General features: G+C 36.6%; 1 protein-coding gene across 3 annotated transcripts in view; it reads left to right on the forward strand.

Annotated features, from left to right (window-relative positions):
- LOC106871560 (cleavage and polyadenylation specificity factor subunit 1) overlaps positions 1–14,747 on the forward strand; it is a 100,687-nt gene extending 85,940 nt beyond the window's left edge. For all 3 annotated transcript variants that reach the window (XM_089354115.1, XM_052968705.2, XM_014918065.3), the window contains exons 35-39: positions 2,000–2,047; positions 7,990–8,148; positions 10,583–10,712; positions 12,318–12,456; positions 14,504–14,747. In XM_089354115.1, coding sequence (XP_089210241.1) covers positions 2,000–2,047; positions 7,990–8,148; positions 10,583–10,712; positions 12,318–12,456; positions 14,504–14,551 — 524 coding nt within the window. In that variant the 3' untranslated portion in view covers positions 14,552–14,747. The remainder of the gene's footprint in view (positions 1–1,999; positions 2,048–7,989; positions 8,149–10,582; positions 10,713–12,317; positions 12,457–14,503) is intronic.
- Positions 14,748–14,962: the final 215 nt, after the last annotated feature.

A 14,962-nucleotide genomic window follows, 5' to 3' on the forward strand; every position in this document is an offset into this window, starting at 1 on the left:
AGTACATTATTTTGCTTGCCTAGCAGTCTGAACCACAGCATATTCTTTACCAAGATGAGCTTCAATGAAACTTGTTTCCAGCTAGGCTTCTATTCTTTTAACCTTTTAGCATTCAGATTCTGTCAAGCATAATGTTTATTTATTCAAATTGGTTTGAATTGATCATGCGCTATCTCACTGCTTCTAGATTTCGATGATGTTATAGTATATTTTTGGAATGACATTGTATGATAGGTGTGAGAGGCTGAATCTGGTCAGTTTGAACATAAAACATGTAGAATATTTGGGCCTGATATGGCTAGTTTAAATGCTAAAGAGTTAAGAAGCAATCAATATGCATTCCACAATGATGTGCCAGGAATCTCTTTTCTCCATTATCTTTGGTATATTTGCAGTTTCCTTTATTGCATGTAGAAGTCTCCAAAACATAGTATGTGATATTTCTTGTTCAGCATGATAGTAGTGGCCAGCAAAACTATCTTGCATTGAGCAATAAAAGTAGAGAGATAGGGTGGAACATTCCATAAACTTCCCTTTTGATCGTAATGAATTCATCTAGGCTAGCTGAAGCGTGTAGATCAGCAGTTCTCATCCGGAGTATATATAATCCTCAGGAGGTTCATATGGCCCTTAGGAGTTCATATGACCCTCGGGGGTTCACATGGCTCTTAAGGGCCCATATAAGATTTTATTGTCAAAATTTATGTACAATAAATTGGTTATACTTCTAAAATACACAAAATATATAAACATTTTGTAATACAATTCCTAATAATATTTAATCATAAAAATATAATAGGAGTTTTTAGATATCAAAAGGCTATGAGGGTCTCATCCCCTAAATAACATAGAAATCAAAGGGGTCCATAAGCAAAAAATGGTTTGAGAATCCCTAATGTAGATCAAAGGATGCTATATCTTCATCTAGGGTCAAATAGGAATGATTTTTGGTTGGTTTAACTCATTAATGATCCTACTTTGAATGTAATACAGTCTATGTGTTTTCATTCATTTTGAAAATAATGGAAAATTTGGAGAGGTATAGTGAAAGGGACTAACTTTTTCATTATTAAATTGGCATTTGGTGCGTAACTTAATAAAAAAGATTCTAATATTAAATTATGATGATCTGTGGTTTTTGGTTTAGACCCACGGCATACGAGTTGGGAAAAGTCTTCTACTATAGCATCCAAGTTAATTAATAGCAGAACTGATTTATCTGATTAAACTCCTGAAGACAGTGCTCCAGCATGGTGGCAGTTCAGTAACTGAAAGTGTAAAAGAATAAGAAAGAATTAAAGAATAATGATTTGCATTTAAATAAGAACACTTCAAAATGTTTGTCTTTGTATAACACTGTGTAACTAAATTTTAATTTTTTTTTATCTTTGGTCAGTGAGTACTATTTCCTATTTACATGTATCTGGAAATCATAGGAATTGACTACTATTTCCTTCAAACTTGGCTTTTGTGACCTGAACATCAGTGTTTTGAAACTGACCTATTTTCCATTACATTTCAGACAGATTCAGCGCTGAGTTGTTGAAGCAGAAATATCATTATATCAAATATTCTACTCAATATCACAGATTTGCTTGTCAGTTACTTGACCATAGCCACTTGATCATGTCCTTTAGTGGTTGACAATATGTGCATCTCTGATGATGAGCAGGAATAGTGGGGGGAGCATCATAGCCATGTGTTGAGAGGAACTCTTTGGGGGTTTGAATAAATGTAATAAAGCAAAGTTTGAAGGAAATATTAGCCATTTTTCATTCTTTCTGGAGTAAGCAAATAAGAAATAACAGTAACTACCCAAGAACAAAAATCATGGTACTCAGTGTAATAGAACCAGAAGTGGTCTAAGGCACATTGGTATTGAAACAATTAAAATTATGATGGTTTTTCTATCTCCTTAGTTGCCATGACATAATTGTAAATAATGATTTTCCTTGTATTTCATCTTCTGTAAATTTTTTGTTTATTTTACTCATTTCAGTAACAGATAGATTGAAAAATTTGCTTGTCTACTTTTATCAACCCGAAGGTATGTCTGAATATTTTGGTATATTTCATTATAATTTAACAAAAACAAAAAAATTCCATTAAAAGTATAAAAGGTCAAATTATTGAGAAAAAAACACAAACCCATAACTGTCTCGCCTCGGAAACAAAAAGAAACAAATGTGTGGGGTGGGGAGTAGAATTGAGCAGCAGAAGATTGTGGCGAAAGGGAGTCATGGGTTCTACACCTGAAGCCAAATGGCATGTTCAGCTGTGCATAGCAGACATGATTGCAGAGATGTTGGCCAGCGACACTCACTTGAACTGCCACCTCACCTTGCAGGGCTTGAACAAATCAAAATATGTTGTTAACACACAAGTAGTAGAGGTAGTAGCAGCAGCAGCATGAATAATGGAAGTTATTTGATACATGATTTTCATTAGTTTAAATGTATTTAGAGATAAGTTTAAGTTTTTTTTTTTACTGCCATCAAATGGATAAATTCAGTTTATAGACATTATATACAAATAGGAGTGGCTGTGTGGTAAGTAGCTTGCTTACCAACCACATGGTTCCTGGTTCAGTCCCACTGCGTGGCACCTTGGGCAAGTGTCTTCTACTATAGCCTCGGGCCGACCAAAGCCTTGTGAGTGGATTTGGTAGATGGAAACTGAAAGAAGCCCATCGTATATATGTATATATATATATATATATATATATATATATATATATATATATATGTATGTGTGTGTTATATATATGTATGTGTGTGTATATGTTTGTGTGTCTGTGTTTGTCCCCCTAACATCGCTTGACAACCGATGCTGGTGTGTTTACGTCCCCGTAACTTAGCGGTTCGGCTAAAGAGACTGATAGAATAAGTACTAGGCTTACAAAGATTAAGTCCTGGGGTCGATTAGCTCGACTAAAAGGCGGTGCTCCAGCATGGCCACAGTCAAATGACTGAAACAAGTAGAAGAGTAAATATAATAAAAAGCAGAATGCATTCTTAGTTAATTCATCACCATCATTATTGTTTTAACATCTACTTTTCCATGTTTGCATGGGTCAGATGAACGTTTTCTACTGTGGGATGATCTTCCTGATGCCAACCCTTGTCTATTTTCATTTCAAACAAGGTAATAATCTTACTGTTTTTCAAAAAACAAGCAACTCAAACGTGGTTGTGTAGAGAACTAGAAACAAACAAGACTGTATTAATGAACTTTTTGTGCAACATGTCAAAACATGTTCAGAGGCTCGGACATGTTTTTGCAGTGGACTACAAGCAAATGACACTTGTTTGCTTATGAATCATAGTTTACAACCAACAAACATATGTAAAGATGTAGGGAAGTATGAATTCTCTGTCTCTGTCTGTCTGTCTGTCTGTCTGTCTCTCTCTCACACACTCACACACACAGACACGCACACACACATGTTTATAATGGGATTCTTTCAGTTTCCACCTATCAAAACATTGACCCCAGGTTTAAAGCAAAAGACTCTTGCTCATGGTGCTTTGCAGTGGGACTGAACCTAAATCTATACAATTGGAAAACAAGATACAGGCATGTAAGACATGGATGGGAACTGAAAGGTAATGAAGTGTGAGGAGATCCAAGTGGAAGAAAACTATAGAAGGATAAGATTGAAAAAGCCACAAACAGAAAATGTGAAAGCTGATCAAGGAACTTAGACTCTCTCAAATGTCCAGGAAGCTCTCTTGAGGTAGTAGATAGTTTCTGCTATTTAGGTGACCAAATTAGTAACAGTGATGGATGCTCTGAAAGTATTTTTTCTAGAATAAGAATAGGATAGAGAGGCACTGCCTCTGTTGGCAACAGAAGGACTCTCTCTCTCTCTGAGTGAAAGGTAGATTGTATGATGCTTGTGTGAGAATAGCTATATTACATGGTAGTGAGACATGGGCTCTGACTGCAGAGGACATGTGTAGGCTGGAGAGGAATGAAGGTAGTACGCTCTGTTGGATTTGCAACACCAGTGTGCATGACTGACAAAGCACAACTGTGTTGAGAGAAAAGTTAGGCATAAGAAGGATTAAATGTGGCGCGCAAGAGAGGAGAATGCATTGGTTTGGACGACAGCTGTATACATATGTGCCTGTCACTGAATGTGGACGATAGCTGTGGAAGATGGAAACCCTGGAAGACATGAGATGAAGTGGTGAGGACCGATCTTAGGATGTTGGGACTCACGGAGGAAATGAAAATGACCAAGATGTTTGGCAAGATGAGGTCCTAGAGAAGACCAACCCATGGCAGTGAAACTGAGTGCTGGAAGCATTGTGTCCCACCCACATGTAACAACACACTTTTCACACACCCTGCCCCAAGAAACTGAACTACATCTCTTCTAAACTGCATCTTCTCTTCCTCATATTTCTTCTTCATAAATCATGATTGTCTTCCAACACCCTTTCCTGCCCTCACTGCCCTGCTCACTGTATCGCTGCTCCTCCCCACCAATTTTTCTACCCATGTTTTCACCAGTCACTGCAGTCCCGACTCCTACTTTTGCCTTCGTGGCAATACCTGACCACATATATTACGACCTTTGTACATCTCTCTTCCTTACTCTACCATCACATCTATGCTCTGATCCTTGTTACTTGTGAGTATACCCTGGTCTAGTTATTGGTTCCAGTGAGCCAATGATGAGTTCCCTGCATTTCCAGTGTCAAGAGTGACTAGTGAGTGTCTGGGCAATACGAAAGGAATAAATAGTGAAGTATTTTTATGTGACACACTAGATTACCTGCAACTTTTTGTCATTGATTATATTTTTTTGCCTACACGCACTCATACATACACCATGCAAACACACATACATACACCATGCAAACACACACACACCATGCAAACACTCACACAACACAGAGACCACGTTCACACATGTGCACACACTCTCTCTCTTTCTCACGCTCTCTCTCTCTCTCACGCTCTCTCTCTCTCTCACTCTCATGCATGTACTCACATAGAATGGGCTTTTGCATGGTTTCTGTCTACCACATTTTACTGATAAGGCATTAGTCACTTGAAGCTATAGTACAAGACAGTTACCCAAGATGCTGCACAATGGGACCAAACTTGGAACCACATGTTTGCAATGCAAACTTCTTCACCACACTGCCATTTCTGTACCCCAATATAATAATTACCTAAACGTTAACCATCCTCTACACATGTAATTGATTTTTCCCTCTTTTTTTTTTAATTCAACTTTTACTATCTGAAGTATTCTTTTCCAAGTAGATATGGTGAAGTTCCTGTACCACAGAAAGGTACAGCAGGCCCAAATTATCTTAGTTGTACTCTGGTAATCGACCAGTTTGCATGAATAAAGTTTGAAGCAACACTTAATGTTCTGTATTTATTTAAAACCATAGTATTAAATTCATTTCAGAGAAGTTTTAAAATCTTAGTTAAATATTAAAATTGTTTTATAAGCTTTAAAAAGAAAATTGTTTTCCTTTTTTTTTTTTTAATTCTTGAACATATAAATGGGAACAAAGTCAGTTACTGCATAAACTTAAGAGGAAATAAAAGAAAATCAAATAAAATTGCAGAGAATCTATTACAGTTATATGATTGTAGCTTTTCTATTAAACGCTAAATTCAATATCACTCATTGCCGTCTCTTCAAAATAAAAGACATTGAATGAACAAAGTGGATCATGGCTTTTTTGTATTTAAAACTGAAACCCTAAAAATACTGGAAACTAGAAAAAATTATGAATTAGAGAGCTTTTTTTGTTTATGAGTCTTGTTAAATCCATGAAATATAGTTGGATATTGCATAATCCATTATACCAATTTCAAAAAGAATTTAAAAAAAAAAAAAATTAAAAAGACAAATGTCTTTATCTAGATGTATTTAAAGAATAGAACTGTTTGCAGCTATTTTAAAAAATTTAATTAAAATTGTAGGTGATTTTTGAAAGAAATTCTATCCTCATCACGTATAATTATTTTTTAAAAATATTTATTTGTCTAACACTCTTTTGGAATAAATAGTCAATTACTTCATATTTTGTGACCAAAGATATTTCCTAATGAGTGAGCAGCTCAATAATTTGAAGAAAAATAGTAGGATATCTTTTATTTAATTTCTCTTTTACTTGTTTCAGTCATTAGACTGTGGCCATGCTGGGGCACTGACTTGAAGAATTCTAGTCGAATATATCAACTTCAGTACTTATTCTTTTAAGACCTGGTACTTATTCTATTGGTCTCTTTTGCCAAACTGCTGAGTTATGGGGACATAAACACACCAGCACCAGTTGTCAAGCAGTGGTGGGGGTCAAATACAGACACAAAGACAAGCACACACACACACACACACATACACACGCATTTATACAGGGTGGCCCAAAAGTAGGTTTACAGTTATTCAACTATCTCTTTTGCATTCATATATTAACCGTTTAGATCTTAATTATAAAAAAATATGAAACCATTATTCTATGTTAATTTAGATAATTGTATGATAGAAATTTAAATGTAGTAAAATGTTTTAAAAGAAATTTGAAGTGCCTATGTGATAACTGTAAACCTACTTTTGGGCTCCCCTATACAATGGGCTTCTTTTAGTTTTTGTTTACCAAATCACCAAATCCACTCACAAGGCTTTGGTTGCACAGAGGCTGTAGTAGAAGACACTTGCCTAGGTGCCATGTAGTAGGACTGAAATGGAAGCAAATGTTGAACATTGTAGCTTGGATGATAAGCTGTGGCATATCGAATTTGATACAGATTTATATCTGAGTGAAGCAAGCATGGGTTGGACAGTTTGACAGGATCTGACAGGTCTGTAGACTATTGTTGTATAATGTCTGCTTTGGCATGGTTTCTACAGGGGAATATTTATCCTAAGTCTAACCACTTTACAGAGTGTACTGAGTGCTTCTTTTTGTGGCACCAGCACTAGTGAGGTCACCATGCACTTAGCAAGACTATTATTCCCTTTGACTGAGTTGGATTACAATAGAGTGGAAGGTGGCTGTGTGCTAGGAGATGAGAGGTTAATGTACAAAAGAAAGGAGCAGAACATATTTCTTCCTGAAGAGGTAGTATATGGCTACTTACATTATAGAGGAGAGGGTGGGAGTAATGGGGTGGAGCTGGAAAGAGAGATAAAAAAATAATGGTGATGAGGTGTCAAGGTGAACCCTTAAGGTAAGGGTGAGTAGGAATGAGTGGGGACAAAAGAACAGGGAGTATGGATGGGTAGAGGTTGCAAGAATGTATGGGGTGAGTGAGGGGATGAATATAATGAACGAAGAACAAGTGTTGGTGAGATGTTGATAAATATGTTAGAGGGAAGGTAAGGGAAAGTAGGTGATGACTGTAGAGACTGCTTAGAGTTGAGGGGTGGGTGTAGTGAATGGTGGAAATGAGTGGGGATGATGCATGAGATGGGTGGCAGTAGAGGTCAAGAACATTACAATAGTTATAATGATACAGTAGACAGGGGAAGTATGAGGGAAAGATGTATAGGTTGGTAGGTTGTAAGCATGTGAGGGAAGAGGCAGTCATAGTGTATAAGGGAGAAATGTATGGTGGTGTAGGAAGGATAATTTTGCAGTATCATTTGAATTCAATAGAGCATTGATTACTTGTTAGGGGATGCTTTTGGTGATAGCATACATTGAGTGAATCTCTAAGTACCCGATCGACCTACTACACATAGCAGCTAAATCTTTCTCAAATCATAACTTACATTGGATAGTGTCGTCTTAAATATGCAAAAAGACTGGTGGGTGATGATTGGAACATCTTTGATTATTACTCTTTAGTCATGAATGATCTGGCACTAAACAGCAAGAACATGTCCAAGGTTTAAATCTTATTTTTTATTTTTTTATAAAACTTTGTATTTTTCACTTTATTTTAAGTAAAAATTCATATTAAACATTAAATTATATTTATGTTTCTTTTTTTTTTCTCCTTAAATTAATTTAGCAAGGAAAAGTTGTGGTGGACAGAGACTTTTACGGCGAGCTGACATGAACATTGGATCACATGTTCTCAGTACTTTCCGAGTGAGATGTAAATTATCAGATCAATCAATTGATCGCAAAATGATTAGTGTTGCTGAAAAAAGACATATTACTTTCTTTGGTAGGTTACAGTATTAAAAATTTTCTTTGTCTGTAAGTTTAAAAAACTTGTATTATTCGTTTTGTTCATTATAGTCATTCTTGACATACTAATTTTTTTTTTTCTGAAAATCTTTTGTAAATATTGTAAGAATGGTAGCTTACCTATTTGATAAGGCACTGGGTTACTGACTTTGAAAGAGATGGTTGTTATGCTAATTCCATTGGCCAAAAGTGATTTCTGTAGTTGTATGTATGTATTTGTGAAGGTGTGTAGTTCAGTAGTCAGGCTGTTGCACTCATGATTGCTAGACTGTGAGTTTGATTCCCAGACCAGGCGGTGCATTGTGTTCTTGAGCAAAACACTTCATTTTCACATTGCTCCAGTCTCCCTTTTTGATCAAGTGGGAATGTTGGCCTGTTCACCTAGCCATTAAGGTGGCGTCATTTGAAGGCTAAAACAATGCAAAGCATATTGTGACCAGCAATGTGTAACAATATCTGATAGTCTGGTTGGTCATGCGATGATGTGTGTATTTAATTGGAAAATCCCAGCAGATTGAGTTGAAATGCTTTCTGCTTTTGCTTGAATGATTAATGGTTTGTATCATGGATGGAACATGTGGAAGTGAGAGGCCCAGGAAGACATGGGATGAAGTACTGAAGAATGACCTTAGGAATCTGAACCTCTCAGACAAAGGACTGAGATACTTGGCAACTTGCTGTATTCAAGAAGGCCTGTACTCTACAACAGAAGTGTTAAGACCAATCCTTATGGTGGTGTAAAGCACTCATGGTGTTGCCATATAAAAGTGCCTGTGCAGTGCCATGTAAAAGCACCTCTGTGATGACATGTAAAAACGCCTGTGCAGTGCTACATAAAAGTGCCCATGCAGTGCCATGGAAAGCACCCAGCACACTCAGGAAAGTGGCTGGTGTTAGGAAAGGCATCGAGTTGTAGAAACCATGATTCTGGTGTTGCTCCCCAGCTTGCCAGCTCTGGTCAAACTGTTCAACCCATGCCAGCATGGAAAACAGACATGATATGAGGATATATTAAGTGTTGTGTTATCTTTGTCTTTGGCAAAGACACCTATCACCTATTGGCCTAGTTTACCTAGCTGTAAAGCATTTTTTTTAACATTCAGAGAACCTCATATGTGAACATTCCACATACTGGAAACAATAACCAAATCTCCCTCAACACATTACTGTCTTAAGAATAAAGAACACATTGTATAATCTAACTCTCTCTCTGTATATACAGAGTGGTAGACTTAATTCATCGCAAAGTTTAACACTACCTTCTGTCTTGTTGGTGCTTTTAGCAGAGACCATTCTGTTGTAAACATTCAAGCCAAGCCTCTGGTCTGAAGATATCTTCCTTGCTTCTCATCAGTCCTTTCTTCTTTTAATTAAGGAAGTAAAAATGAGAAGGATACTGCTGGCATGTCTCTGGTTATAGGTCTGCTAGTTCAGAGCCTACTAAGGACTAAACTTCAACAATTGTTTCATGAGCAGATACAAGTTACTGTTGTAGCTTCTTGTACAACTTATGATGAATGTTTGTGAGAGGATTGGTCTTGAAGAAGGGTCTGGAAGAGTGCTGTTGTAGGCCTTCCAAAACTATTGAAATTTATGTGGTTAATGTCCCTATTGAGCAGCTGCAAGGTGATACTGGCAGGAAAAACTTTTTGGGAAAAATGGGTTTTGCCTAGTTGATTTTATATTCACTACTTGAAAAGAGACTTATTAACCCAGTGGGTTTTAGGACACTCCATATCCTCTTGATATATTTCAGAATTTTATAATTCCATAGCAGTTTAACCAATACAGATCTTTTATACTGTATGAAGCCAGTTTATTTAACTTAGCTCATCTCTTTTAACTCACATCATCATTTTCTTCATTCATATTTGGAAACCAAAAGTAGCTGATGTTTAAACCACATTTTCATTAGCTGCTACTGTTAACATAATGGTGTCTTTTTACACTTTGCTCCCAGTAAGTTCTTCCTTTATTCATCCCAAAGAGATCAAATTCAAAAGTTCAACTCCACCAGATTCTGAGATGACGAAAGAAAGTATCTAGTCCAGTGTTCTTATTGCTCTGTTGAACACAACATCTGATCTTCAAGTTTTCATGTGTTAGTTTTATGATATTAAAAATCTAATCCTAAAACTAAAATCAATTAACTTGGTTAAAAAAAGAAAAAAATGACTTAGGAAACATGAAAAAAAAAAAAAATCTTTGCTAGAAATATTGTTAGCTGACATAATATAATATACTAATGAGTAGTTAATATCTGAATTTTGCTAGCTTTGACTGAAGCTAACACTGTTCTACAATAATAAGAATTTGCATTTGTTAAATATTTTCTTTCTCTGAACCCAAGTGGTTTTGTTTATATGTTTTTCTTTTCTTTTGATAAATGAATCTAATTCCTATTCTTTCAGCAACACTTGATGGCAGTATTGGGTTTGTAATGCCTATTTCTGAGAAGGTATATCGACGTTTACTCATGTTGCAAAATGCCATGGCAACTCTCATTCCACACATAGCTGGTCTTAATCCCAAGGCATACAGGTATCTTTGATGTCCATTTGTTTCACAATGTTCTCACATTATATATCTTATCATTGATATATTACTAAATACTCTACTTCTTTTATTTTAACACAAACTGTTCGAAATTAAGCAGAAGACTGATGAAAAATGAAAAGCCTGAGTTCTTTTACCATCATTATTATCATCATCACCATTAATATTTTAGTGTTGATTCTTTTATGCTTGGATGAATTTTTAGAGATGTATACCATGCAGCATAATTGCTAGTTGTCTTGATTATTTTTGTCATCTCTTTTGTGAAGCCCTAGCTTTTAAAATCTGATCTCACCTTTTTTCTCCTCACATCTTCCTTAGGCTTTGTGGGGTTATTCACTCATGATCAGACATGTTTCTGCACTGCTGACACGTATAAGGCACCTGTGCTGATGACATGCAAAAGACACCTGTGATGGTGACACATGAAAAGCACCTGTGCTGGTGTCAAACAAAAGACACTTGTGCTGGTAACACAAAAGGCATCTATACAGTGACACATAAAAAACACCTGTGCTGGTGACATGTAAAAGACACCCAGTACACTCTATGGCATGGTTGGCATTAGGAAGGGCATCCATACATAGAAACCAAGCCAAAACAGACTGGAGCCTGGTGCAGCTCTCTGGCTTATCTAGTTCCAGTCAAACTGTCTAACCTATTACCAACATAGAAAACGGATGCTAAATGATGATAATGGTAATGATTATGTATGACCAAGGCTTTTTTCAGTTTCTGTATACCAAATCCACTCATAAGGCTTTGGTCAGCCAGGGGTTATAGTAGAAGATACTTGCTCAAGGAGCAACACAATGGGACTGAACTGGAAGCCATGTGGTTGGGAAGCAAACTTAAAATTACTACTAGGGTCAATTTGATTGACTAACCCTGCAAAGCAGTACTGAGAAGACCTGTCCATCTCAGCAGATTTAAGCTTCTGTCAAGCCTTTCTCTGCAATCCCTTTAGAAGCTTTCCTTTTCTCCACTCCTGATCCACTGCTTGTGAATGCTAATGATTCTGCTAGTTCACCACTCTGACTGGATGTATAATATTAGTGTGCATGAACAGTAGAGCACCTATGAGCTGAGAGAGAAATTTTAATGCTTATGTTTGTAGTGGTATATGATAAAATTATTATAATGACCATATCTTTTGTTTGTCTGTTTTTTTCAATGCCATCACAAGTCAGATGAATATATTACCGAAGTGTTGTTTTATAAAGCAATGCCATATGCCTTTCCTGTTGCTAATCTTTAGCTGTTTGCCAGGAGGAATGACAACAATTCCACTGCTTGTAGCCCAGCAATTTTCAGTGAAGTGCAAATGTAAACACACACACACGCACACACACACTCACACGTGCACGCGTAGGAAATGCCTCTTTCAGATTCTGTCTACCAAATTTAGATTCGTTCAGGTTTTAGTCAGCCTGGGGCTATAGTAGAAGACACTTGCCCAAAATGCAGCACAGCAGGACTGAACCTGGAATGTATCTGTGTATAAATTATGATTATCATACCATCTTTTTTTTTAATCTAGTATATAACTATGATGTTTTGGTATTGATTGAGTGATCATTTTCCTTTCAGGGCTGCGAAGGCCACTATTCCAGAGTTGTTCAACCCCAGTCGAAATATTCTTGATGGTGAGCTGTTGTGGAAATACACCAATCTGAGTGTAATTGAGAAAAGTGAAGTTGCCCGCCGTATCGGTATTACTGTTGATCAAGTGAGTTTCGTATTTATTTATTTATTTATTTATTTATATATATATGTAAAGGTAAGATCCAAGGATCAAGGTGTAGGAAGTTAGTTAGCTTCAAGCAATCCATAGAAGATATAGAAAACAACTTTTAGTAACAAAAGTGGTTTATTGGTGCAGAAGGTTGTGAATTTTTGCAGTATTGAAGTATAAGCTGAAAAAAGTTAATTTTATAGTTCATGGTTAGCAACAAGGTTTGTTGTATATGTGAATAAACATCTAAAAATTAGGGAATGGAGTAGATAAAATCCAGGCTACATATGTTAGCGGAACCTTGGAAGTGAGACCGTAAGCTACTCTTCAGGCCAAGGATACCTTGATTATGTGAAGTTTACATTGTTGTTCAGAGATCCCATGTTAACTCATTGGGGATTTGATCAAAATGCATTCTTTTGGGTATATATATATATATATATATATATATATATATATATATATATATATACATATGCATGTATGTGTGTGTATTGCCTTGCCTCAGCATTGCATGCTGATTGTAAACAAACTTCACCATAATATAAGTGGCATATGTTTGCAACCTTTCATTGAAACCTCTCTGGATTAGGACAAAGTATTACCTTGCCTGGAAACAGCTGAGGGTTGGTAACAGAAAGATCGTCTTGCCATAGAAAATCTGAGTCACTGACTTTGTCTGAACCATGTAAACATGGGTCAGATTTGCCTATCTTTGCTGGCAAATAAGAAAGGCAGGTAAAGACGGTTGTGATCATTTGGTCACTGCAAGTGCCATACTGAACTGGAAGCATCCAAATTAGTCTTGTGGAACTCACTTCATAGTGATGTAAGAAGAGGAAAATGTTATCACACTTACATTGACAACTTGATTGCAGACAATGGCCCGGAGTGTATCCAGGACTTTGAGGCAGTGATGATGGACTGAGAAGTGTGAAAGGTAGTCTTTGTTGATGCAGCTCAGGTTGGAACCTGGCCATAATGATGATAATAAAATGTAATCATAGAAAAAGTGTTAAAATGCTGCTATTGCTGCCACATTGGTGTGGGTGATGGGGCCACATAAAAAGCACTGGTGATGGTGCCATGTAAAAAGCACCCAGTATACTCTATAAAGTGGTTGGTGTTAGGAATGGCATCCAGCCATAGAAACCATGCCAAAACAGCACATGGTACCTGGTGTGGTTCCTCGCCTTGCCAGTTCCCGTAAAACTGTCCAAACCTTGCCAGCATAGAAAATGGACACTAAACGATGCTGCTGCTGCTAATGATGATGATTTCTTCCTCAGAAGATTGTATTTACTTTCTAAATTAACAAAGTTTAGATATCGCACACTTAATGCAGATGATTTCAAACCTAGGAAGGGCATCCAGCTGTAAAAACCCTGGCAAAACAGACACAGAAGTTTAGTGTGGGCTCCTACCTGGCTGGCTCCTGTCAAACTGTCCCACCTATGCCAATATGAAAGGCAAACGTTAAACAGTGGTGATGATGATGATGATGATCTTCTTTCCACTCTCCATCTACCAAATCTGCTCACAAAGCTTTGGTTGACCCAGGGTTATAGTAAAAGAGATTTGCTCTTGGTGCTACACAGTGCTACTGAACCCAGGACTACATGGCTGAGAAACCACCTCCTCAACCATACACACACACACAAACACACGAATAGGTGCACTTGCTAGTGTACTTTTGCTGGGTAGAGATAGAAGAATACAGTTTGTGAGAATTATTAGCATATGAGATCATCATCATCGTATAACACCCGCTTTCCATGCTAGCATGGGTTGGACGATTTGACTGAGGACTGGCGAACCAGAAGGCTACACCAGCCTCCAATCTGATTTGGCAGAGTTTCTACAGCTGGGTGCCCTTCCTAACACCATATATTAAATGTAAATATCTATTCCAAGTAGCTTCTATAACATTATAAGTCTTTTTTTTATTTGAATTTCTATTGTAATTCATAAAAAATGTAAAATATTATTTTATATTTTTATCAATAAAATTATATAATATTCATCAATTCTGTCTTTTCAGATTATTGATGATTTGATGGAAATCGACCATTTGAGCTCTCATTTCTAAAGCGGCATTGTTGTTGTTGTTGTTGTCTTCTTTCCATTTTTTTGTCATCTGTCTGATGGTGATATATTATAACAACTACAATGATGCTTCATCATCATCATCATTCAACTGACTTTATGGGTTTCTATGGCAGCTTGTGAAAGCTTGCAAGGATGATTACACACACACACACACACACACACACACACACACAACACACTTTACACAAAAGCACAAATACTCTTACCACAGTTTCTTACACATACGCAGTTATGGAACCACATAGATACATAACCAGTTATTCACTGTTACATATATATATATATATATATATATATATATATGCTCTTATATAAAGTCACAATCAAATACATATGTACAGTTGTACACATATGTGAGTGTGTATATATATATGATTGGTTTAAACATTCC

This window comes from Octopus bimaculoides, chromosome 6 (assembly GCF_046866305.1).
Source record: "Octopus bimaculoides isolate indiv1 chromosome 6, ASM4686630v1, whole genome shotgun sequence".
Taxonomy (NCBI): Eukaryota; Metazoa; Mollusca; class Cephalopoda; order Octopoda; family Octopodidae; genus Octopus; species Octopus bimaculoides.